The following is a 27,444-nucleotide window of genomic DNA, read 5'->3' as shown; positions in this document are numbered from 1 at the left end:
GACCTAGACTGAGTGTCTAGGCAATAGTGTTTTGTAAAGGGGTGTACAGACCTCCAGGGTGCCGCTTTGCAAATGGACTCAAGAGTAACATTTGCAATGAATGCTATGGATGCCCCAGTGCCTCGAGTAGAACGTGCTCTAGGCTTGAAGGGCAGTTCTCTCTTAGCAAGAGAGAAACAGTGTGATGCATTTGACAATCCACCTTGAGATAGCTGATTTAGAGACAGGATCCCCTTCTCTACCAGCTGCCACTGAAACAAAGAATTGTTTAGTCTTCCTTAGTGGTTTAGTTCTTTCCAGGTAAAACATGACTGTCCTGCGCACGTCTTGTGTGTGAAGGCTTCTTTCAGCCATGTTAGTAGGGTTCTGGAAGGAAGTGGGTAGTTCGATTGATTGGTTCACATGGAACTTTGAGATGAATTTAGGCACAAACCTGGGATGTGTGCGCAGAACTACCTTATCTTTGTGGACTGTAACAAAGGGGTCTGGAACAGAGAGCCTGTAGTTCGCTAACCCTTCTGATAGAAGTGATAGCCACTAGGAAGGCTGTCTTATAAGTCAGGTCTTTTAGACTTGCTTTATGCGTAGGCTCAAAGGGGGCTCCCATGAGCCTGGTCAAAACCACATTCAGATCCCATCCAGGGGCTGGGTGAGAGATGGGAGGATAAATCCTCTTAACCCCTTCCATAAAGGCTTTAATTACTGGTATCTTCCACCACAGTACCTTTTGTTGTGATGTGGTGTAGGCTGACAGAGCAGCCAGATGAACCTTTAGGGAATTCAAGACTAACCCAGTGTCCAACAGGTGGGTTAGATACAGCACAATGTGTGAGGGTGAGCAATCGATGGGATTGACGCCCTTGGAATTGCACCAGATGACAAAACGTTTCCACTTGCTGGCATAGCAATAACGTGCATTAGGTTTTCTCGCTTCCCAGAGTATGTCCATGCACCTCTGAGGGAGTTGCAGGTGTCCAAACTCTATGATCTCAGGAGCCAGGCTGCTAAATTCTGAGTTTGTGGGCATGGGTGTAGGGTCTCTCCCCCCCCCCTGTCCTGAGACAACATGTTGTACGGACAGGGAAGCTTGACTGGTGGGGAGAGGGACATTTCTATCAGTAGAGCCAACCAGGGTTGGCGGGCCAACATGGGGGCCACCAGTATCATGGTAACTGGTTCCTGGTGCATCTTGTGCACTATCTTGTTGAGAAGGGGAGTCGGGGGGGGTGGGGGGGGGAAGCGTAGCAAATTATCCCGACCATGTTATCCAGAGACCGTTCCCCTTGGATCGATTCTGGGGGTACCTGGAGGCGTAGTCTTGGCATTGGGCGTTCTCCCGAGTAACAAACAGGTCTATCTCTGGGAAACCTCATTCTGCGAAGACGTTGGACACAATGTCTTCGTGCAGTCGCCATTTGTATTCTTCGGGCAGAGGGAAATCTCTGCTGAGTACGTCTGCTAGACGATTGAGTTCCCCTGGAACATGTTGGGACAACAGAAACATCTTGTGCCTGAGAGCCCATATCCAAATGTTCTGGAACAGCTTGGATAGCCTTGGAGAGTGAGTGTTCCCCTATTTGTTCAGGTAATACATAGCTGTAGTGCTGTCCTTTAGAATCAGCACTGTCTTCGCTTGCTGTTGCACCTGAAAGGCTTTCAAAGCCTTGAACACCGCTAACAGGTGCACGTGCGGAACCAAGTATGTGCATGACGCCATCATACCTAGCAAGCGCATGGCTTTGCGTACCGTCACCTCCCAACTAGCTACATATTGAGGGATCTGAGAAAGCATGTTCTGAACCCTTTCGTTGGAGGGGAAGATGAGGCCGTCTTCCGCCCGAATCAGAGCTCCCAGAAATTGTTTCACCTGGCTGGGGACTAAACTGGATTTCTTTTCGTTGATTGAGAAACCCAGGCTGAAGAGGAGATCTACTGTTTTGTGGGTGTTCAAAAAACAAGCGTCGAACGAGTCCCCCGTGATGAGCTAGTCGAGGTAAGGGTAAACTGGGACTGATAGTCTGCGCAGGTGTGCCGCTGCCACGACTTTGGTAAACACCCTTGGCACCGAGGCGATGCCGAAGGGGAGTACCTTGAACTGGTATTGCCTGTCCTGGACCATGAACCTCAGATATTTTCTGTGCGCTGGCAACATTGAAATATGAAAGTATGCATCTTTCATGTCCAAGGTTGCCATGAAGTCCCCTTGTCTCAGCAATGGGATCACCTCCGGCAGTGTTACCATGCGAAACTTCTGGGGTTTTATAAACTTGTTCGCTGGGCGCAGGTCCAGAACAGGGTGAATGGTGAGATCCTTTTTGGGTACAAGGAAGTACACTGAATAAATACCCTTGTTTACCTGAAGAATAGGGACGGCTTCTATGGCGTCCTTTCCCAGCAGTGCTTCCGCCTCTTGGATCAGGATCTCCAGATGGTCCAGTGAAAGGCACGTGAGTGCGGTGGTGTGAACTGTGGAGGTCGGGCGAATTCCATGCAATAACCGTGGGCGACCGTCTTTAAGACCCACTGGTCAGAAGTTATCCTCTCCCATGCCATGAGGAAAGATGTTAATCGGCCCCGACCGGGTGACATGGGAGGGGACCTGGACTTGGTGATCATTTCTGACCAGAGGCTGTGGCTCCTCTGGGATTGGGGCCTCTGCCTCTACCGTTGCCACGTTTGAACCCTTTGAGGGGTAGTAAGTGGAGCTTCCAGATGTTTGATTTGAGTTGAAGTTAGCCGTGCTGTAGTTGTTTTGACCAGCATGGGCTTGCCCTTGAAATGACCGCCGAGAGTTATTATGCCTCTGTGAGGAGAGTTTCTGTGTAATTTGTTGCAGAGACTTTAGAGTCTCATGCTCCTTCTTGGCTGTTTTCAAAGCCTCATCCACCGCTTTCCTGATGAGGTTAGTCTCCTCAATGGGTTTATTAATGAGGGAGGCTTGAGTCTCAGGTTTAAATCCTGATGTACGCAGCCAAGCGTGCCTTTTCAGTAGGGTCCCTTGTGCAAGAGACCTGCCTGCAGTTTCCGCAGTGTCTGGGGTGTTCACCACATTCGGGTTAACTAGTCTTCCCTCCGTTACAACGGAGAGAAGCTTTGACTTGGCGGGTTCGGGGAACTCTTGGTGGCCTTCCTGGAGCAAGTTCCATTGGGCATTAGAATAGCTTGCTAATAGAGTAGTATTATTAGCAACCTGTATAGTGTAAGCGGCTGCTGACGTGACTCGTTTCCCCAGGGCATACAGCCGTTTAGATTCCTTGTCCGGTGGTGATTCCCCCGTGGCAAGGGGTACCCTTGCCCTCTTTCGAGTGGTAGTCACTACCATTGAATATGGGATGGTGTGCCCTTTGATGTATAGAGGGTCGGAAGGAGAAGGTCGAAATAATGTTTTGACTCTAAGGTCCACTGCCTGTGTTTGAGCAGGTGACACCAATGAGGCAGCTACCCTTCTCTTAACAGAGTTAAGGAGGGGGATGGATTTACTCGCCGGAGGTTTTTCCTTAATGATATCCTCCACGAAATCCTGCTGAGGTACCGCCTCTTGAGTGGCAATTTTAAAGTATTCAGCTGCTTTTTTCAACATGGAGTTGAATGCCATTTGGTCATCTACAGGAGAGGCCTGGCGAGCCGGGGTGGACGGAGGAGAGCCTAGGCACAAAACATCAGAGTCCTGATCTTTCTGTGTCCATGGGTCCTGACCTTCCTGCTGGGTTTCCTCCCAGTTGTCCGTAGTATCCTGTTGATCTTCCTCATAGTTTTGCAGAAAAGAAGCTTCTTCTTCGTTATAGATGTCTCTATATGTGTCCATCTGGACCACGTCTTTCAGTTGGAAAACCTGAGACTGATCTTCCTGAATTTGAAGGTTAGGGTCTACCCGAGGCCTTTCCGGGGGAGGATGATCAGAAAAACTGATAATCTGCTCCAGCCTATCCATACACCCTTCGAATTTTTCTGTAGTCCATTTAGAGGACCCAAACGGGTCTGCGTGAGGAGAAATGACTTTCTCCGTCCTGCGGCGTCGAAAGGAGTCTCTCAGAGCGTCGGAAAGAGGCTCTAGACTATCCTCGTAAGCGTCGTCAGAATCGGGAACCCAATCCGCCGAAATTTTTTCTGCGGCTTGTCCCATAACCTTAGGCGGAACCGGGATAAGGCCCACCGCCGCCGTAATTCTTCCGATGCTGCTTTCGATAGTCGCCGAATCGTTGTGAGACAGTGGCTCCGACGGTTTATCGGCAGGTGTAATACCTTCTGCGGGGATAGAGGGCCTAGCGGTTGGTTTTACAGGTACAGGCCTAGTTGTAGTTTTTGGGTCTACCGCGGCCTTAGAAACCGTTGAAGCGTCAGGCTCCCGCGCTTCGATACGTGTAGGTTTCGGAGTAGCGCCCTTAGGTGGTTTAGATTGCCCAGTCGCAAGACACTGCTGTGGATGCGGGGAAGGCTTTGGATGTGAATGATCCGAGGGAAAAATCAAAGTTTTCGGTGTCCCTGTTGACGCTTTCGCCTTTTTGGACGATGACATTGAAATCGGTGTGGGGGTGGTGTGCTTAGTGCGAAGCGCTTGTACACCCCTGTCGCAGGGTGTTGTCCTTGTAGCAGTTAGGGCAGAATCTAAAAGGAGTCCTTTCCATAGCTAAAGGGAAGGATGACCAGACCAACAGGGAAAAGAGGGGAAAGGGGGAAAGACATAATTCGACAATATGGCCACCCCGACCTCATTCTCCCTACTGTATAGGTCGGCCAGAGGGCCCGACCACGTGGAAAATCCGGCCGCCGGATCTTAGGCGCCGAAGTCCACAGCTGTAGATGAACCCCCCGTAGTCTTCGTCAAAGATGTTCTTGTTGGGCGAAGTAAATTAACGGGGAATAAACCGACAATCCGGTAAAGATAAACAATGTCTCTAGTAAGAGCTCTGCTATAGGCCGACCAGGAATCTGGGCAGAAAAAAAACAATCTCAGGGACATCGGGGCGTGAGGGATTTTGGGTACACCACACGTCACGATAGGGATAGTGTTACAGACACACCTATGCCGACGTCCCCTTTCGGTCCCCGAAAGACGAGATGCAATACTCTGCAGTTACCACTGGATGTCGGACCATATGCACAGCATGCGATTCTAAGCAGATTACCAAGCATCAGAAATATATTTTAATATTAGTTTGTGTGATATTTCCTGCTTGTAGTCATTTTTATAGTGTTCGCTTTGCAATAAATGTAATGTTTTTATAACTCCTTGTCTAATTGTAATCCTTGATTACTTACCTTGTGTACTCATTGTGGACCCTTGACCAGGCTCATCTGTTCCTGAGACTTCGCCTTGACTCTCTCAATTCTACCTTGATTGGTTTGGCTACAGGTCCCAGAGTTGCCCCTGTTCACTAACTAGGTTGGCCTTCTAGACATCGGTCCACCAGGCCAGAGTATAGAAATTCATTTCTAACAGGGGAAGAGGGCTGTCATCCAGCAGCGGATTTCTGTGAGGCAAGAAATGAGGTAGGGTAAGTATTGGAGGGGTCCTTTGTGATTCTGAAGATGATTTGGGTGTCATCTGCATAGTTGTAGCAAAACAGGCCGTGTGAGGAGATGATAGTGGGGAGGGGTCTCATGTAGAGGTTAAAGAGCAGGGTTGAGAGAGAGGGCCCTGTGGTACTCTGTTGGTGACAGAGCACAGAGTCTAGGAGAAGGGAGGCATATATATGATTTGGGATCTGCTGGAGAGGAAGGAGGATATACACTTCAAAGCTGAATTCCTGATGTAGAGGGAGTGGAAGTCTGTCCAATGGTGTCAAAGGTCGAGAAGGATTTGTGCGCACAGCATTCCGAGTCAGAGGTTCTTTTGAGATTATCCCAGATGGAGACTAGGTACGATTCAGTTCCCTGTAGAGGTCTGAAGCTGGATTAGGCGGGGTCGAGGAGGAGATTGGTTTCTGTGGGTTTCTGTGAGAAAGGCATAGTAGGCTGTTCCGTTTGGCTATGAAATGGTTGCCGAGATAGGTCTGTAGTACACCAGTAGAAGAGGGACAAGAGTGTTTTTTTTTTAGCACAGATTTGATTTGGGTTGTTTTGAAATCTGCTGGGAACGTGCTTGAGGTGAGGGATGTAATAACGATCAATCTTGCGATGCTGTCGGTGCGGGTTGAGGAGAGGATTTCTGTTAGAAGAGAAGGCGGGCAGGGATCTCCAGGGGATCCTGAGGGATGGCGGCTAGCTAGTAGCTATAGAAATCCAGAGTGGGAGATTGGAGAGAAGGAAGAGAAGAGTGGGCATGCGGGTCTGAGAGCCCGGATGTACATGCAAGGCAGTGGGGTGTGAAGCTATTTTAGAGGCAATATTGAGGTGTCTATGTTGTGGAAGTGGTAAGAGCTTGCATGTGGGTTGAGGAGGGAGAGGTGCAAACAGGGGGCCTGCAATAGGAGATCTCGAGAGTTTGCTGTAGGCTTTTAGGGGCATTGGTGATTGTTTCAGTAAAAGGATTTTTTGACCTTGCAAATGTATGCTTTTATCTGTTGTAACCTTGAGGGCCCACAGCACACCAATTGCGTCTCAATGAAGGTGCTTGGTTTATTTTACTAGGCAATGCCAACCTCTTGACTTTAAAGGAGGTAAGGCTATGGCCAGCCCAAATCACTTGTTTAACTGAAGTGACCGTGACAGTGTCAGACCATGAGAAAATCAAGGCCAGTATTCCCCCTTGAAGTGCGTAGGCTCAGCTACAGATTGATAGAGGCACAAGTCCATTAGTGCTTCACAAAACTGTTAGCATGGGTGAGAGGACGATTAAGACGTATATTAAAATCTCCAAGCACCACTAAATTAGAATATTTGACCTGGCGGGCAGCCACCAGGTCAAACAAATGTATCAAGAAATGCTACATAGGTTCCAGGAGGCCGGTATACCACCAAAATGTGCCAAACACTAGATGCTGACACCTTGTGGCGAACTAGTAATGCTTCCATCTTCAGTTTATGCACTAGCGGGATCACAGAGCACTGAAGGGTATTTTTTAAAATATCACTGCAACCCCCCACCAGGGTGGGAAGATACACAGTCCGAACGGATAATATTGTAGTCAGCTAGGAGTGCCTGGAAGAGTGCTGGCCCAGATGTTTCGGAAAGCCATGTCTCTAACAAATCCTGCATCCCAAGATTCTTCTGACAAAAGCTTGTATATAGCGTGAGCAGGTAGGGACCGCTTAGTCAGGATAAACAAGAGTAGCAGGCTCTCCTCTGTACACCTCGCCACATCCTGTCTTAGAGGCACAGAAGAGAACTTGTTAGGTAGGACAGTCCCCTTGGGGCGCAAACCTAGCAGAGAATCCCTAGAGTACAACTCTCCCTCCTCCCCCTATGGAAACCAGCCCGTCTGACTCAGCCTTACGCCGAACGGGCTTAACTTTGGCACGATGGGCTCTCGACCGCTGCGCTGTCTGCTTAAGCGACACAATCTAAAAATCGATATTACCGGAGCCAATCCGCTCCCACTACAAGCAGAGAGTGACAGCAGACTGCCACACTAGCTTGTATGTCGGATTGAAAGGAAAGAAAGTCCTGCACACCCGAGCCCAGCCTCCGTGTGTGAGAGGCCATGCACCCTCTGCAAGCCCCCCAATAGGGGAAATTTTCATTTCTGTGCCAATTTCCTCCCGCCTTAGAGACCCCCAGCTCTTTTGCTGGACTTGGGACTTTTTAATTTTAACTCCTGCATGAGTGGCACCTTTTTCTCACTCCCTCCTGTGTTTTTCCCTGACCAGGATTTTATGTTTTCACTGTTTTTGGAGTTTGACAAACTCACTAAGCATCTGCCTTTTGTATAGTGAGCACCCTCCGTGCAATGTCACTGAGAAAACTTTGGATTTCTCTTAAGGTTTAAATACCTTTTCTTGGGTAAACTACTGTCCCCAAGAACAGCAAGGTGAAATTGATCTTACTTACCTTTTTACTTTGTGGGTCCAGCTCACACCATCTTATGTGGCGTGCTGGGAGGTTACCTAGTAGCCCCTTATCCCACTCTCTCATTTAACATTTTTTGTCACCCTCACTGCTTTAAAGGCTGGTGGCAGTGGTTTACTTCTTACTATCATTGTGCTTTTCTACCGCAGGCTGAATCCTCAGCTGCAGTACAGCTCCCATGGGTGAACATTTTGTCAAAATGGCCCCAGTCTTCTTTTACCGTCATTTTCTGTTTGAGGTCTTTCTTGGCTTATACTCTGGGTTGAGACAGGTTTGAGCCCTTTGTGTGTTTTGCCTTTGGCGGGATTCAGCCTATAATCCTGCCCCTGGCTCCAGTTTGTCTGGAAGGACAGGAAGTCGGGAGTGCCCCAAAACTCCCTCTAGGTGTGCCTGAACCGATTGTCCAGCTGGCTGTCTGGGACGGACAGACACCCTGCTGGGTGATTGACAGCCTAGGGCTGTGAATGAATGAGAACAAGCTTACAAAGGTGAGGTTCTTGGGACTACAGGCAGCAGAGGCATTGGTAGGGGGGGGAGCAGAGGGGGCTATAGACCCGGGTCTTTTGGTTGTAGCCCCGGATAGAAGCTCAGGGGTTACAACCAAAAAAGGTTAGCTAGCCGCCAGTCCCAAAATTAGCACAGCCCCTGATCTTTTCCAGACCTAGCAACACCCCTGAAAGGCAGAGTCGACCTCTGGAAGAAACATCCAAAGAAGAAATTGTCAAGAGAAGCCGCTGCAACCTCCTGGACATCGAAGTGCCAGCTGAAGCCCTGCTGCTGTGCGGACCTCCTTTTTCGCATCGACGGAGACAAACTAGCACCGAGACAAACTCCACTTTGGCGCAAAGTCCGACTTGCTGTGCCTTTACAGTGCTGCATAAGCCCAATACCAAGGGTGCAGAGTCCACTACCGAGTGGTACATGTTCCGTGGAACGAATCTGGCCAAAAGCTCCAGGAGCCTCCAAAGGACACTCCAGAAGCAGGAAATCCCTCACCAGAGTCCTGGACCGAGAGAACAAGGAAGTCCAACCAGGGATATTCATTCAGCATCAGTGCTTTTTGCGAGGCGCTCAAACCACAGAGACCTACTGAATCGAAGAAAATCCATAGCAATTAAGTCCTTTCACTAGTACTGCTTCAGGAGCTCACCAGACATCCTCCCTCTTGTCCCCACAACTGAGGCCCAGGAACAAGGTTCTGCTTGGCTGTAGCAAGGAGGAATCCAGCTGGAACACTTGCTTCAAACCAGAGGTACTGTGGGGGTTTGGGGTACTTACCTTTTTGCCATAAGTCGCGTTTTCTTGCTTGAGAAGTGCACTGGCTTACCTTTTCTGAGTTGATTTCAACTCCCCTTGCACAGGCTTAACAGCTTGTGTTCCTTCAGTGATTTCCTTGAACTATCTGTCTACCATGCAGTGCATTACAACTATCAACTTGGTCCAATTGACTTTGGCTGCCCTGGCTCCTTAAAGGCACCCTTCTAATCTATTGACTTTGGCATTGCTTATGCCTTATTCGGTTGTAATTGGTTTAACCCTTTTACTGCTGGGAAAGGCTTACCTAGATTGAATTAGAGGATTGAAACTGCCTCCACGTTATAGGAAAGTATGTTCTCACCCTTCCATTTCCCCAACCCTTCCTTCCTGAAACCCAGAGTCTAAAGTATGTTGGTGTTTAAGATAAATGCAATACTATCCTTGTTATTGAAGTCACTTAAGGGTGTAGGGCAAATGTATTAGCATGTCCAAAGAGTATCCAACAACTTTACTGACTTTGTAAAGTGATTCCAAGGTTTGCTTGACTGTTACAAACAAGTGCCTTATGAATGCTTAGCTAAGACTAAAGTGTAAATAAATATATATTTAGAACTGAAACCTTGAGAGCGTAAGTGTTACTTGTATTTACTAAATTAATCTGTACAGCTCTACAACTCATATGTACCCCTCTCGAGCTAGGCTTGGCTGAACAGTCACTCTACCAACTTGTGTATATGTGGGTTGCCCAATACCAAGCAGATCAGTCTTGTGTAGTCTCACACAGTGTGACTACACCAATTCTTACCTAACACTAACATACAAGGAAAACAATTTAAAAAGGTAAGTTGATTAAAATAACGTCATGATTAAGGTGCACTGCACTAGTTGCTGTAGGGACCGACCAGCGCACCTCAAACTAAATGAGAGAAGCAGGTAAGGCAAAAAGGGCCTCACACACCAAAGAAAAAGCCAGAATCCAGGCAGAAAGCAAACGTGCTTTGGGCTTCCATTGTAGGTAAAGGATAAAGGTTGCAAAAAGACTAAAGTGTAAATAAATATATATTTATAACTGAAACCTTGAGAGCGTAAGTGTTACTTGTATTGACTAAATTAATCTGTACAGCTCTACAACTCATATGTACCCCTCTCGAGCTAGGCTTGGCTGAACAGTCACTCTACCAACTTGTGTATATGTGGGTTGCCCAATACCAAGCAGATCAGTCTTGTGTAGTCTCACACAGTGTGACTACACCAATTCTTACCTAACACTAACATACAAGGAAAACAATTTAAAAAGGTAAGTTGATTAAAATAACGTCATGATTAAGGTGCACTGCACTAGTTGCTGTAGGGACCGACCAGCGCACCTCAAACTAAATGAGAGAAGCAGGTAAGGCAAAAAGGGCCTCACACACCAAAGAAAAAGCCAGAATCCAGGCAGAAAGCAAACGTGCTTTGGGCTTCCATTGTAGGTAAAGGATAAAGGTTGCAAAAAGACAAAAAAAGACATATTTCCTTATATTAATGATGTATACAAATGTGCTCTGGTCCTCTGCCTGTCCGAGACCTCCCTAGACCTTGAGGAAGGTCGCGGGATACACCAGAAATACTGTTTTGATGAACACCATTCTCAAGTGAAGCAAGAGGTTCCCTGAAACCTTCCTCCCTTTGGAAAATATTAACGATTGTTCAACAAACGATCAGTTGGTGATAGGAGGAACTTACCTGAAACACTGTTCTTTAAATCTGTATTATAAAAGTTCTTTTTATAAAACTTTCTGAAATATTCCACATCCAACCAGTAGATGGCAGAAGTACACAACGTACGTGAATCGATAGCATTTATGCGCAGATCTGTATGGCTTCGATAAAGTTTGCTATGCGGGTTGAGAGCAAAAAGGCAGAGAAATGAAGCCAGTATGGAGAGACTCACTTAACTCACCCCACCCAGCTCCCGTTCGCTGGAATTTAGCTATAGTTCTCCTGTAGTGACAGGGGAATTGGTGCAAACGGGTCCTTCTCAGATTACTACAGCACCAGCATTAAGCGAAGCCAAATAGGACCGACTCATTCGTATGAGGAATATTGAGTGATCCATACACTGGAGGGGATCTTCACCCTCCGCACTTAACCAATTAATTATATAAACTGACACACACCATATATTGATTTACATTTTAATATACAAATTTTTTTTTAAACAATCCCTCGGCATATTGCATTGGTCTGCTGGCAACTCATTTTCGGTCACTCTTTGCTCATGCAAATAAAGCTAAGCATGCAGTGTTCAATCGCGATCATTGACAAACCCAATAGTCTTAGCTTTTGGATAGGCATTGTCTAGGCATTCACTAGATCATTGTATCCTAGCTGCTACCAAATGACACGCAGAACTAGTAGTGCTATCAGATGCCCTCGTACTCGCATGATGGGCTGGCCATTGTAAAACCGGGATGGAATTGAAACACTCGCCTCTGCTGCAGCACAGCAGCTCCCAGCATTTAGGTGCAATCACTACACGGCACACCGGGCATTTTCTTTTGTACCAGTGCTTTGCAGAGGCATTATCATATCATCATCCAAGGTTCAAAAGGTCCGTACTTAGTCCACGTCACCTCCTCTGAGCTCTGCCATGTCTATGACAGCAGATGGCAATTGGTGGGTCGAATCCGGCAAATGTAAAATAAGCTTTGGCAAAGCCAATACTTTTGCCTTTTACAGCGGTTTATGTATAGGCATGCATTTATGTTGGCACTATGAAGCACAGCACCAACTACAAAAAAAAATTAAACAGTAAAGCCAGTCATCACGTGACTTACAAGAGGCGTGGTACTCCCTGTTTGGCCGATACCTCAACATTTTACACCAGCAGCTGAGGCGTGGCATGAACACTCATGTTAAAAGACATTTGAGTTCGAATTACCCAGAGCCATAAACAATGTCCAGCACAACATGTGTAACCTCAACAATCCTTCTGCTGCAGGACTGTAGGCCAGCACCACTATGAGAGAAATATAGCCATTCCTGATGTACGGCACCATGTGTATGCAGGAGGGAGCGTGCAGCTCAAGTAATGCTCGCAGCAAGATCATATGGTCATCATCATCGAGTTCTACCAAGCCATAGCACCAGTTTACCAGCCATGCCTTTGGCAAAGGCAGCGACAACTTACATGTAAACACACTAATTAGTAACTGATGTAAAGACGACCCCGTAGCATGTGGACATGTGTCCATTTCTTGCTGAGAAACATTTACACAGCATTCATATACGATATGATAGGTCATTTATGCCTTGACAACTGAAACCTCTGCTCCACTCAGCGCTCCTCTGCAGGTGCAAGTTTAACCGTGTAGGTTCCGCGCATGTCTGAAAAGACGCCAACGAGCAAGGCCTCGGCCGAGCAACGTAGGAATACCACGCACAGATTCAGGTGCAAGCTCATTTTAGGGGCTATTTTTGCAGCATAATAAGCTATATTTTTCAAACCTTACATCATAGTTGATTCTGGCAGTATTGAGCCCCCTTACAAACACCCCATGTAGCCTTAGTTGTGCTATGCCTTTCGGGCACCCTTTCCATGCAGTCACCAGAGTAACGAGCCAGAGGGTGTTAAAGAAACAGAAAGCAAGGGATACAAATACAGAAAAACATATGAAGGGGGAAAAACAAAAGATGAAATGATACGAGGGCGAGAGAGTGAGTTACAGACGTCTGACAGATTAGGGCTGGGCACATTTCCAGGGACTAGTGCGACAAGTGACTAGAGTGACAGTAAAAGGACGAACCCCAAATATTATGTGGAAATAAACAAGAGCACACACCTGATAAAGAGGAAGACCTGGCTGCTCCGCTTTTGTTGCTGGCCTTGAAGTCTCCCAACACGAAGAGGGGTTTCTCTGGCTTTGTGAACCCAGTGTCATAGCTCTCATCCTCCGACGAAAAGGCAAACTTTGGCATGGTTTCCAGGCTGTAGGCGCTACTCATGGTTGAAGGGCTGCCGCTTCTCCCGCGATGCGATGAATGCTGGGAAGAGTCGGAGGATGTCCAGGACCTCATTCTGTTTAAGAAAAGTTAAAGTCAGGAGATAAACACAGTGACAGTAATCAAAACCACAGGGCTTGCACAATCTACTAGCCCACTGACATTGCTGAGGAGAGGCTATGATGGGTGAAAAGCACGTGCATAGTACTCGACGTTGCTGGTGACTATGGGGATGTTTGCCACTTACTGCAAACTGTTTCAATGTACACGGCTGGCCTGTGGATGGCAGCATTGCACCAAACATGAAGTGTGCTTTTGGTGACATGCACCATTTTACAGAAAGCACTGGTAGCAATGTCACCCATCTTCATAGGGCGGGTGCATATTCTTTAGGTGGAGTTTGTAAACTAAGGAAAAGGAATTTATGTTGCAGATCTAGTGGGATTTTTACAAGGTGTTAGGCCTGGATTACCTTCTAAAGACCACTCTCACTCTTCATGCTTTTCTCATCCGATTTAAAAAAGAACTTATTTCAGGCAAATCGATGAACATAAGACCCTCCCTTGGGCAAATGCCTCTTCCTAGCAATATAAGAGGGGGATGGGCACATGCACCGGAGAATGCAGCCTGGGGCAAGCCGCCTACAGAGAAGATGCTCCGTGACGTCCCATGCACAGCACTGAAGTCACTGGGTTTAAAAGGAAGGTCGCACCCCACCACCAAAACCCTCTGATCAGAAGACTCACTGCCACCACTGCAAACCCCTTCGACCGCTACCCACAGCCCATCACTGCGAAGACCCTGTGAAACCAGCCCTACTGTGACAAGTCCACACAGACCAAGAAGAGCACAAACCCACGACTACACACTCAACCCGAGAAGATGGAGTAATGAGGCTCAAGCCTTGGTATCCAAAAATCACCGCTGATGGATAAAAATCTATCAGCAAGAAGAAGAACAAGCGCCGCACCACCAAGATGCATCCTGGGAGCAGGATGGGAGCAACAGCGGCTGCTACTGCAAATCTAACTTCGCCGTTATTCATTTATTTTATTTTGCATTTTTAAAGCGCTCACACAGCCCGCGGGCATCGAGGCGCCGTTACAGGAATTGTTCGTTTTTTTTGTTTGTTGCATAATTGTTTTTTTTTGTCTTAGTTGCGTATTTATAACGCGCTTAAACACCCAGAGGTTTCTAAGCGCGGACCCGGGGATCGAACCTGTGTTGCTTCGTGTCGTCTTGCTTCCAAGACTCGCACGTGGCTATCCTCCCGGGACAATTGCTCAGCCATATCCTTGGAGGCCATTGAAGCAATCTGGCTACCCCTGCCCCCCCACCCGCTCCCCTAATATTGCCCCATAAAGGGCAATATTAGGAAGACTGGACCAGAGCCCTGAGGTGCAGCAATTCACTGGTTCTGGCTCACCCCTCTGCACCCCTGCATTTATAAAAGGAATGTTTCCACACACCCCTCGACCCCCAACCCCCGTTCCCCGAACCGCAACCAGAGGGAGCCTTGGCATCCGTCCCTCAGATCCCTTTCAGAAAAGCACCTTAGAACCCAATGTCGGCAGCGGAGGGCAGAGGCCTTTTATCTAGATTGGTCAATGAAACTTAGTGCATAGTCAGGTCCTAGTGTGCGCGGTATGAGCATACAGCCTAACCTAGATATCCAGCACTACGCAGCCCTCATTCCCGCTTCGTTCATCACTCACCTGGTCTCGGTGCACGACAAGCGGCTCTTGTCCTCCTCTCCAGAGGCCGCCCGCTCCCAGCGTTCCCTGCGCTCGTCCTTCTCCTCGCTGCGGCTGCGCTCAGAAGAGGAAAAGCTCAGGTTCAGCTGAGTTGCAAGATGCTCCGAGCTGCTGTACACCTGGGAAAATGCAGAGAAGTCGATCAGCATGCATTCCTGGCAAACACGACAACATCGTTAAACGTACACCATGAAAGTCTCACCTGGGCAAGGGCTTCGGAAGAAAAAGAAAAATCCGATTGGTAACACAAATATGATGTAAATAACCCGCCATGATATCTGAACGAGACACCTTTTATAGCGAGAACAGAGATTGTCAGCAAGTTCCAGCGTAAGCTTGGCTAGGCCCCGGGGTCTGCCTTCCTTTCACCTTCCAGCTAATCAGCACCAGAGGAATGAAAGTCTTCGGGCGTGTTGTTCGGTTTTGATCTGCCCCTGTCCATTCTCTGAGTATGTGCTGGTGCTGTACCGAGTGTGTTGTGGAATGTTTGGACAGGACCTTGCATGAGTGTTCCACTGCGCATAAAGGTTCTAAGGAAATCAGGTGGGACCTGGCACTGAATGGAAGAGGGGGCCGGTGGATGTCTTCCCCTGCCTCTGTTACTTACCTTTCTGCCCTTATGTACTTGCCATGAGACTGAACCCAGTAAAGACTTATGAAACCCACGAGCGGCTCCACCTGTGTATATTTTGACCCCAAACCTTAAACATAACACGTGTCTCAAGCAGATCACGGACCTCTGCTACACGAATAATCTTTAGCCTAGTGCATCACCCTCGAAGACAGTCGCCGACCATCACTGCCTCGCGAGATCCAAAGCCTGATCTACCTTAGCAGATAGGGAATGAATCCCGGATATCTTGCGCCTGTGAGTATAAAGAAATGAGCGTTGCTTCCGGTTAGGTAAGAATTGATGCAGCCACACTGTGTGAGACTACGCAAGTCTTGTCCTCTTGGTATTAGGTAACCCACCTTTTGGTATAGTTCTGTATTACACACGTTGGTAGTGTGACTGAGCAGCCAGGCCCATCTCAATAGGGGTAAATGTGAGTTGTAGCAATCAAATCCACAAACAGAAATAGCAAAGTAACACTTACGTTTCAGTTATAAATAATTATGTAATTAACATCACGTTTTAAATAAGCATTCTTTAAAAAGGCAATTTGTGCAACAATGTAAATATACTTTAAAAATACTTTTCAGACTCAGAACAAGTTAGTGGATAATCTTTGGATATGCTTCTTACACAACTCCTACACCCTGCGGTGACTTCAATCACAAGGAGATTAATGGCATTTATATATCACAGTAGTTACTTTGCAGATTGATGTTGCAGAAAGGAAAGGTTTAAGGAAGGAACAAGGTTCTCAGTACATGGGAGGACATCTTCAAATGCAATGTAGACCAGCCTTTCCCAGCAATAAGTCTAAAACAGGTTACCACCTATGAGGGACAAACAATATCAAAGCCAATGGGCTGGAAGAGTCTGCAGGGAGCCAGGACAGCCAAAGTCCATTTGAAACAGTCTATGGAGTTGAGACACTTCAACGAGTTTTGTTAAAAAATCACTTGTAGGGTCACAAGCTGTTAAAGCCTGTGAAAAACAGAGATAGAATCAACTCTAAAGGTAAGCCACTGCAATTCCCAACTGAGAAAAGCAAGGCTACAAGACAGTGAGGTAAGTACCCCAAGTCTAAACAGTACCTCTGGTTTAAGGAGGATGTCTGGAGGGCTCCTGCAGCGGTACTTGGGAGACCGTCGGCAGCTACGGGCTCTTTTTGGTTTAGCAGCACTTTGCGGTTTCAGCGCTTAGTAAACAGCACTGTCACATATCTCAGATACAGGTCGGTCTTCCTTCACTCCTTGGGTCCTGCACTCCGGTGAGGGGACTCTAGCTCTGGTCATCCTGCCTCTGGAGGGTCTTTAAGAGACTCTTGGAGTCTGGCCAGATTTCAGACGTTGCACTACACTACGTATTTCTCGATCCCTGGCACTCGGTTTACAGCCAGTCAGTGAAGATGGTCCAGTGCAGTTCGTCTCGGGGTTAGATGGTCCCACTAACCCAAGGGAAGAAGTCCTTTCCAGAGCTTCCCTTGTCGAATTGAAAAAGGAGTGTCAGCACAGCAGCAGGGCTTCATCGGACAATTCAAAGGTCCAGGAGGATGCAGCAAGCTTCTTTCACAGTTTCTTAGTCAGGTATTTCTCCCAGTGGTCGACTCTACCTCTAGTCCCAAAACCCTCGCCTTTTAAAGCAGGTTTCTCCCATTTATGCACAGGTTAGGCTGTCAATCACAAAGGACAGCCAGCCAGCCAATCAGAACTGGTTACATTCAGGCATTCCTAGAGACAAAGGACAGTGGAGTTTTGGGAACCTCCTTCAAATCCTGCCTTAACAGACAGACTGGAGCCAGAGGCGGGCTTCAGGGACAAAGCCTACCAAAGGCGAAATGAAGAAAGGGCTCAAACCTGGCTCAACGCACAGAGTAAAACCGAAGAAAGACCTCACAAACAGAAAATGGCGAAAAAAGAAGACCGGGCCATTTTGACAAAATGGTCACCCATGGGTGCTGTACTGCAGCCGAGGATTCAGCCTGCGGTAGAAAAGCACAGTGGTAGGAAAATTAAACCACTGCCACCAGCTATTTAAAGTGCTGAGGGTAACATGAAAATTGTTATATGAGGATGTAGGATTCGGGGCTACTAGGTAACCCCCCCAGCACTCCACATAAGATTGTGTGTGCTGGACAAAGAGAAAAGGTAAGTAGAGTCAATTTCACTTTACTATTCTTGGGAACAGTAGTTCACACAAGAAAAGGTAGTTAAACCTTATGAGAAATCTAAAGTATTTCATTGTGACACTGCACTGAAGGTGATGTGTGTCACCATACAAAAAGTAGATGCCTATGGAGTTGGTCAGACTCCAAAAAAACAGTGAAAACATAATCCAAACAGGTCAAAACACACGAGAGAGTGAGAAAAAGGTCTCACTCACTCACTCACTCACTCACTCGTTAAAATTTAAAGTCCTTAAATACAGCAAAAGAGCTATGGGTCTATAGGGTTGAAGGGAATTAGCACATAAATGAGAATTCTCCCTAACATTTCCCAGGTTTTGCATGTGGAATGTTTAATTAGAAGCCATGGTAGGTCAGCTGACATGTGTTTCGACCGAATAAAGAGTCTCACGGCTATATTAGATCTGGGCTGCCCACGATGGGTGGGTAAATTGAGATGCTGGTACGGATAATCCGTAGGGATTGGCTGCATTGACATGGGTGACTGTGGCTCTCAAATCTTATACAAAGAGTCCCCCGGTGGGCTTGGAGGAGCTGGGACCTTCGGCTCGCGGTCTGCTCAGCGGGTGTCCTGGTCCCTTGCTTGGCAGTAATGGGCTCCTGATTGAACATCCAAAGGAAGAATAGGATTTGTCGATTAGGTTTAGATATAAATACAGAAACTCTTAGGCATCTTTACCTGATGTCCAAGATTCAATGAGGAACGTTTCAAACTACTTGGTCCCTTTGATCACGATGCCCAAAGATTAAAAAGTCTGCTTTTTAGGGCAGATATATATTAGGCAATATTCCATCTACATACAATATTATAAAAGGTCAGATGTATGTTTGTCTGATGCACTCCTGCGCAGTAGAGACTGCCCAAACTAACAGAATGCTCTGCTAGAGGGAGCTGTTGCCTTAGTATATGTAATGGTCCTACTGTGTTAATGAAAACCTGCACTTTGGCCCGTGTACATGGGCTGTTAAAATAGTCTATGACAATTGCCATGAAAAAAACATGGAAAGTAGCACAAGTAGCAATAATGAATCCCTTATGATTTGGCTATAAAATAGAGTACATAGTTTCAAAAATGAAGGATTTCAAATTGTTCACTAATTTCTTAAATTATTATGTGAATACTTTGCTATGTAATGATTGTATTTTATATATGTAATTGTGTGAAACGTCACTGAAACACCAATATAAATACATTTTTAAATAACACATACAAGGTGAGACGGTGGTAGCTTGTGAGGTGGGGCAGAGGGCGTGGGCTAGGGAGTAATGATGGTGGAGAGGGGTAAAAGCCATCTCTACAGTACATTGTCCAGGGTGGGGGTAGTGGGAGAGCGTAGGCAAGAGGGGGGAGTGTGGCTATAGGAGACGGGCAAGTAAGAGGACGAGATTGGCTCAGGTAGTCATGGGTGGCGCGGGAGACAGGGTGAAGTAATGAGGGGTGGGGGGAGAAGGAAAACAGGGTGTACAGTCGATCCCCCTGAAAGGAAGGGAACAGTGAAAGCATTGTAGGAGAGGTAAAAGGGAAGACGGGGCGGTAGAGGGAGTTTTTGGGAGGGAGGGCGAGTAGTTGCATATGCCGACCACCCGGGGCTGAGCAATAAGCAACTTCCCAATAGGGGTGTCACGGTATTAGTTTTAGGACGGTACGATAACCTTCTTGCCAAATGACGGTATATCATGGTTATCGCGGTATAGCAGGTGGAGTTAACTAATCTTAACAAATATTTTCTAAAAGGTCATAAATTGTCAGATTCATCATCGCAAACAAAACCAGGCACCCAGGGCCAGAATTGGACTTTTCAACATACTTTCCACTGAAATGCCCCCCTTGCTGCCACCAAACACGTGTGGAGAGGAGTGGTGCGGGGGGAAGGGAGCCCTGCTGGGACTGGCAAAGCAAACTGAATAGCTTTTCTTAAGTGGTTGTTTAGGCTTTTAGCTCCCCCACTGGCTACTGGTGAAGATGAACATGTTGCCATCTTGATAATCTGCATGCCACAGATCAATGGAGGCTGATGGTAGAATAAACTTGTGTGCATACACACACACACACTCTCTCTCTCTCTCTCTCTCTCTCTCTTTACGTTACAGCCTTTAGTTTACTTGCGGGCCAAAAGGTGTTCAGCAATCACGCACATGTTTACCTTTGGTATGGCAGGAGGGACTACCCGCAGAGATGAGTGAATTTCGCAGTGTGACTTATTATATGTAAATTCAATGATGGAGCAAGGGAAATCCCCCATTGTCATATGTTTAGCAAACCTTATCCATTATAAATATATAAACCCCAAAGCAGCCATCCCAAAGTAAACCCTTTTCCTTCTTGGCACTGTATTTATTCTTCCTATTGCTAACATGTTGATTTTGTGTCAGGCACGTGTGGTTTATGGAATGGCATTAAAAACTGCTCCAACTGAAACTACTTGGCAGACGGCACATCCAACAGTGCAAGACCAAGACTGCGCAGCACTTGCTTACTACAGCCTTTCCAAATCAGATTGAAAAGCACACTTAATGGTATAAACGGTATAACGGTATAAACAATGTGACGGTTATTATTGTTCAATTAAGTGGTTAACGGTATCTTTAACGGTATACCGTTATACCGTTACATCCCTACTTCCCATAGGTCGAGCAGTTGGGGGCCGAGCAAGAGACTATATACAAAGATTCACAAGGGGTGGTGGTTGGAGGAGGTCTGGGGGTTTATGCAATGGAGATCTTTGTCTTATTCTGCATATATTTCTAGATATGCACCACATGTGTCTGGGTAGTTCTGTTTGCCACCTCTCAGTTAATAAGTTAGCCTTACCATCATCGCCAACTTTCCTATCTTTATAAATCCACAATGCATTGCAGAGTTAAAGTCAATAAATTAAAAAAACACAGGCAGTTTCTAAGACCCCTCTCAATCCTGGACCATGACCCTTTCAATTAGATAATATACAGAGGGTGGAGTGATCCCATCGAGATAGCAGCGGTCGAGGATGCCTCGGCTAGTGATAAAGGGGCAGCCCCAGGCTTTGCTTCTTAGTCCATTAGATATTCACATCTGGCATTGCCCTTCAAAACAGCCACCTAGTGTCTAGCTCTGCAGAGACAACAGCACTGCAGTTGCCTCACAAGATATTCAACTAACTTGGATAACTTTTGTAACAAAGTCACATCTTGGTTGCTTCACTTGTTCCAGATCAACAGCAGAGCGGGCCCCCCACTTAGGCTTGCTTCGGAAGAGAGCCCTGTTCTGGAGGCCTGTCCTAAGAGGAGGCAATTGCAAGCTGCTCCAACACGTGCTGGAAGTGCCAGTGCTGAAATGGCGGGCCTCCCCTCGCTGCAAACAGTTTTTGAATGTATGGTCATTTAAACAGAAAGATCCTATCCAACTAGTGAAAAATCAAGCAGAAGGCGGCAGCTGTGGGAATGTATGCTTCAAAAGCCAGACTAAAGCAGCTCCTGTGCAAAACGAATCTAAAAAGTGCTGGGATGGCTTGGACCAATTCAATACCTTGCTAAAGCGGTGAGAACAGGAGGAAAACTGGCGGATCTCAACCGAGGACTCTTCGTCGTTCGTCTCGTCATCATCCTCGGAACCCACATGATGGTACCTTTCTGAGCGAGCTGGAAAACCAAGAGAAGGTGGTTGTAGCTCAAAGGAAAAAAGAATGAACATTTCTTTGCACACGACGAAAGCCTCCCTCTTTTACTGACATAGCATATTACACAGAAGACTTGACACCTTTTCCAAATGTTTCACCCACGAAAACATTTCAAAATGTGACTTGACGACATACACATTGCCAGAGGCCACAAAAAGAGCAACAATATCCGATGCCAAAAATACAGCAACAATAGCAAAAGAAGAAAGAAAGCTGGACTCTTGTTTTGCACCAGGAAAGTTTTTTTTGAGGATTAGTTGAGCTTGGATTTCCAACAAATGTTTTCACTACTACAAAGCCACAAGTGACAGACAGCAAGTGCCATATACAAATTAAATACTTATCTGCCAAATTGTATGGAGGGACATGCAGTCAGAACAAATGAAACAAAACAGAAATACATGCTTCCTCTTCACCCCATCCCCTCCTCTCTGTTCAACTAGCACATGTCTTCCTTTCCAGAACTGTAAACAGACTAGGGTCTAAGTCCTAAATAACTAGGACTAGGTCAAGTGACATGGGTGACTAGGATGAGACACTGGTTAAGAATCTATTGATGGGTTGCCATTCTGAATACTAAGTATTGTCAAATATCTTAATGACCACTTCTCCCCTCTAAATGCCAGCATACTAGACACACCTGGGCTCCTCCACATATCCTAGCTCGCCCCCCTTTCCGCCTCAACAATCTATGGTTTCTGCAACACAAATCCAGCCCATTATCTGAAGGGTCTGGCAAAGTGAGATGGCGATAGCCATGCCACACCAAGATTGGGCACAGGCATGTCACAACCTGAAGGAGGTGGACCTAGACCTTTGGTAACCCAAGGAAGGATTATAAACCATCTTAATTGCCCCCTGCCCACCCCCCTCGGAGAATGTGGAAAATCAAACTTCTATCATCAGATGAAGGTTGGTATTGTAAAGAATCTAAGTGTTCTAGCCAACACATGTCCTTGGAATGCAGGAGAGTGTCTCACTATGGGACAGAAGTCTACCCAAGCACTGACTTCGTAGTAGGCACCACAGTGCCGAGGACATCCCTTACTCTGTGTCCAGGGGCTGTTCCGCACTACACTAGAAGCACACAAATGGATATACAGAGCCCTCATCATTGCAACAAAGCAGATCCTGAATACTAGGAAAGATAATAGTGCCCCACAGAGTGAGGACTGGGTACAAACTATATCTTTCAGCAAACAAAAAGGTTACCTTCCCTAGGAAGATTCCCCTGAGAACTAGAACTTTGTGAACGTTCAATGACCTGTATTTGTAATCAATAGGGCATAGAGCAACCGACTCAATTCTGGTTCATTTTAGTCTCCCCCATAACTCTTGCTTCGGCTTCATGGAGATTTGGTTATCTTGTAGATAAATCTTGTATAGAAAGCACGTTTCCTATCAATTTACAATATCTCAATGCACATTTTCTTTAAAAAATGCCAATGCTACCCCATTGCATTTTAGTAGTGCTTATGCTGAGACAAGTCTGCAGAAGAAAGCATGGCGAGCAGCAAGACATGTGGTGCTTAAGTATCACCATGTGGGCCAACACCATTAAGTAGGAGGACTGATTTGCTTAAAGAATGTGTGGCGGCCAGTAAGGGTTGTCAGAGGACAAAGCCGCAGCATGGCAAAACCAGCCCCTTGTAGTTAATAGCAGTTTGCTAGACCTCTGGGCATACACTTTATCCATTGGAAGTTTAACACGTTTTGTCTGCTGTTGCGCGGTAGTACTGTGCATGCACATTAACTGATGAGGGTGAAATGTGGATACCAATAATCACTTAGCCACTTGGATTAGCCACACTCACTTCTACAAATATGCAGAGCCTGCAAGTGATGCTCTGCACTGGCTGGAGTCGAGCTCTTATTTGGAATTCCTGGATAGTACGTGTTGCCTTACTTTCCCCTTTAGACATGTTTGACTACACGTATTGTATTGGACATTTATATAGTGTCCTTTGCCACATTGTATGGGCTCAATGCGCTTTGTGGTTGGAACGCCCTTGGTGACCGTGGTCCATGTGGGGGAGATTCTAAGTGTGTGTGTGTGCATTTTTCCAGGTTAGAACTTAAGTGGGCTGGCTAAGCTCCAGTAAGCAGCCCGGAGGCCAGGCACGTGGGCGGGTGCTGTTGGTGGTTTATATGAGTGCTAGTGCCGGAGATTCGATGTGTGCCCAGCTAGACCAACATTTTTCATAGTTTGTTGCTGTATACTAACGGCAGAGGTGCTGAGGTACATCAGGGTTATCAGTGCAGACGGCTATGCGAGCTGCTAGACTGGAATTGCATAGCCATAGCTTCATTATAGAGTGCATGGATGGGTGGCCGTGCCTGTGGCCTGTATCCACAGACGTGGTGCAAGGTATAAAAACCTTAAACTCGGGTGTTCATCTTAGATGTCCTTTTTTTTCTAGGTCCAACACGGTTGGTTGGTCTCGCCAGTTGTGGTCTCCCTAGATTGAAAGTCCGAGCAGGGGATCGGGTGGATGAGCGTGAGGGCGAAATTATTTCACAGTGTGCTGCTGCGAACGCTGCCGGCATCCATAGAGGACTGGATTGATAGGTGTGTTGTTGGGTTTGGGCCAGTGCGTCTGTGTGCTTATCAACAGTATAGAGTGTGAGAGGGCTTCAAAGCAAGGAATGGAAGAGCCAGGTTTTGAGGGCGCCACTGAATGCCAAGTGATCGTCAATGTTGCGGATGTGCTGTGGCAGAGAGTTCCAGATGATCAGCGCTTTGACGGAGAAGGAGAATCCACCCAGTCTGGTGCAGTTTTAATGTGGAACTAGGAGAGATGCTGTGCTGGAGCCGAGTGTCCTTGAGGGGCGGTAGCGAGTGACTTGTCTTGGAGGAATTTCAGGCCATTGTGGTGGATGGCACGGTGAATGATGCACATGGCTTTAAAAAAGGTAGTGCGTGAACCAATGGGGAGCCAATTGAAGACTCAGTGTAGGGCTGATGTGTTCTTTGGGAGGAAAGCCAATGAGCAGATGGGCTGCAGCGTTTGATTCTTTGCAGTTTCCTTAGCTGAAACGCTGGTGTGCCTAGGTAAAGGCAGCTTGCATAGCCTAAGCGGGAGAGGATGATGGCAGAGAAACGGTGAAGATAGGTGAGGTATGTGAAGATAGACCTGAGGATGCGTAGATGGAAGAAACAGGTTCTGAATATAGAGTTGATGTGTTGGAAGAGGGATAAATCCGTGTCCAGTGTGCATCCAAGGTTTTTTACTGAGGTGTGGGGGTGGTGGTGTGAGGAGCGTGGTTTTCCCCACCGACTAGGATTCCCAGGATTGAGGAGGAGGTGGTTGGTCGTCATCCAGTAGTCAATATCTGAGAGGCATGATGATAGATCTGGCTGGGAGGAGGATGACGATTTCGGGATATTAAGGGTGATCCGGGTGTCATCTGCATTGTTGTAGTAGGTGAGATTGTGGGAGCGGATGAGTGCGGGGAGTATATGTTGGAAGTAATCCCACAATGCATAGTAATATGAGATTTAAAGCCAGGGCTGCCTGAACAGCCTGCAAAGGACAACTTAAGGTCTTTGAAAACTGTTCTACTGAATGATTACCTAATCCACTTGTAGTTCTGATTAGACATGGCATGCATGTGGAGTTTACGGGCCTGATTCACAGAAGCGTTTTATAATGGTGCAATCCCATAGGAAAACCCTCTATCAGGCCCTAAATCTGCAGTGCAAAAGAACCCTTTGATTGTTTGGCAGCTAAAAAAATAATGACCTTGGAAAGGGAATGGAGCAGCTTTGAAAAACTTATTATTTGCATTCAGTTTTTGTTTACTTGAATGTGGTCAAAACAAGATGTATTTGTAGCTTAAGTGATTTGTATAGAATTTATCATAAAAGATTATTTTCTCCTCCATGTGCAAAAATGGTTTAGTAGTGAAAAATGCATTACTTCTCAAAAGTGATGTCAACTAGTAATGGGGTGAAGTGAATTGATCGCGTGTTTTTTTTTATGCAGCTTGCCTCAAAAGGTTTCTTCACCATGGTTTTCACTAGCCATGGCCACCTAACCGAAGGCGGAATCTTTGCTGGCCCAATATATGCTTCAGAGGTCAGGCCGGACACGGAAGAGGCGACAGTAAAACTACATAGAAGGTTGCTTAGCCAGACAGTAACCAAACTGACACTATTCCCATGTATAACCCAAAGGTCTTCCATCCAGGGATCACTGCCCTCATCGCACCAGGTGCTGGCACTTCATGTGCAGAAGTTGAGAGGCTTAGAAACGCCATCAATGCACTACTGTAGAGAGATCGTAGCAAACATACAGCAGCAGAAAGGCAAACATTTCCCCGAACTCCGATGAGGACTCGCTGTGAATCTCCCTGGAATGGATCCAATTATCTCCTTCAAATACATTCACCTACACTTCCAGATAATGTAACAACTTCCCAAAATGTGCAGAAACATAGATAAGAAGTACACAATTAGGAAACATTCTGAATTGAATAAATTATGCAAACATAATTTAGCCCTACTCTTCAATTGTCTCAAGAGAATTTAGTCAACATGGACACCCTTGGCTGCTTAGAAGAGATTTGTTAGAAAGAGCCACCTCTGGATTCCTACTCCCAAACACAAGTGAAACAAGTCACAAGCAGGCGCAGGTCCATTCTGGGGTACAGAGAAATCAGAATTGTAACTGCTAGACTGGTGCCCCTGGAAGGTCCGACATGGTGAAGATGACTCATCCCCAGCCCAGATGGACCCGGCCTCAACCCTACCACCGTTTTCTGAGGGAATGGCCTTTTTGGGAAGTGCCAGTACTGCCCATTAGGAGTGATTAGAGAAGGGTGTGCATCATGCTTACTGTCGAAGTAACTCGTGTCGTCGTCGGCCTCCAACTGGGGGACAAACTCTGCCTTTTGCCGGAGTAACCCATTCCAGTCTAGCGTGTGGAAGAACGCGTGCTGCTTCACCTCATGGACTCCTCCTAGCATCCAGAAAAAACACAAAAACAGTAGAGCGCATCTTTCGTTAGAAGATTCATTTGCAACATAGAGCGTGACAAGCAAGTGCTTTTCACTAAGAAAAACTGTGCTATCTAAAAAAGGTGTACCAGCATGCTTATGACAAGCATTGGCAATGCCAACAGTTTTGGCTTCTATGTAGATATATTGATTGATAGGCTATTTATAATGCGCCACAAGTGTTTCAAGGCGCAACCAGGCAGGGAGGGGAGAACAAGAAACTATCTTACTAGACCTAGTAACATTTAGATCGAGCAAGTGCGCAGACAAGAAGTGCAGGGAAGGGGGAGAAGTTCATCCAGTGGAACAGTGCCCTGGGTTATGTGCAAGGGAGGCAGGGCCTCCAAGGTGAACATGCCCGGAAGTCCAAGGAACGCCAGGAGGTAGTGCAGGAGGGCCGGAAGGCAAGTGCTGGGGTCTGGGCAGGCAGGGGGTCGGGGGGCTGCTGTCCTACAAGACTCGGAGGGGCTCCAGGCAACCAGTCAATGTAACAGAGCAAGCGGAAGGGAAGGATTAGCAGAGGGAAGTCAAAGAGAAAGGAGGCGGGGAAAGGTTAGCAGGGGAGAGGCAGAGAAAAGGAAAAGAAGAAAAGGAAGATCTTGAGGAGGTTCCGGGGCGCAAGGAGGTCCGGCTCAAGGCAGAGTGGCAGGGAGGCCATTCCAGAGGGGGGCACCTGCAGAGGAGAGTGATCTACCACCCAGTCTCTGCTTGGAGAAGCGACTCACCCGCAGAGAATTGGAAGTAGACGAGCGGAGGTCTCTGGAAGGAAGGTACTTAGGAGGCGTTGGAGATACTATGGGCCATCGCCCCAGGGTCTTGAACTTGAATGGCATTTGGATGTTATTTGCCATGCATTTGCCTTATGATACTAACTGGACATTAATGGTAGCAACTTAAAAATGGTGCACGAAGCTGGGCATATGATAGCAGTTCCTGGCAAATGCCCTTCGAATACCTATACACAATCGTAAACTGTTGGCTTTCCCAATGCTTGGTTTTAACAGGACCTCAGTGAAGAACACACATACTCTTTACAAATCAATTTGCTAAA

At 46.8% G+C, this 27,444-nt stretch overlaps 1 protein-coding gene across 6 annotated transcripts in view; it reads right to left on the bottom strand.

Annotated features, from left to right (window-relative positions):
* The window catches only part of MAST3 (microtubule associated serine/threonine kinase 3), a 1,229,968-nt gene that overhangs the window by 95,638 nt on the left and 1,106,886 nt on the right, over positions 1–27,444 (bottom strand). For all 6 annotated transcript variants that reach the window (XM_069649250.1, XM_069649247.1, XM_069649248.1 and 3 more), the window contains 4 exons: positions 26,234–26,356; positions 21,245–21,357; positions 14,905–15,062; positions 13,030–13,265 (listed from right to left, as the gene is read on the bottom strand). In XM_069649250.1, the coding sequence (XP_069505351.1) occupies positions 13,030–13,265; positions 14,905–15,062; positions 21,245–21,357; positions 26,234–26,356 (630 nt within the window). The remainder of the gene's footprint in view (positions 1–13,029; positions 13,266–14,904; positions 15,063–21,244; positions 21,358–26,233; positions 26,357–27,444) is intronic.

The sequence above is a fragment of the Ambystoma mexicanum genome, chromosome 1p (genome assembly GCF_040938575.1).
Source record: "Ambystoma mexicanum isolate Mex_15411 chromosome 1p, UKY_AmexF1_1, whole genome shotgun sequence".
Lineage (NCBI taxonomy): Eukaryota > Metazoa > Chordata > Amphibia > Caudata > Ambystomatidae > Ambystoma > Ambystoma mexicanum.
The sequence above is the reverse complement of the archived record's forward strand: the minus strand, read 5'-3'. Positions and strand labels throughout refer to the sequence as shown.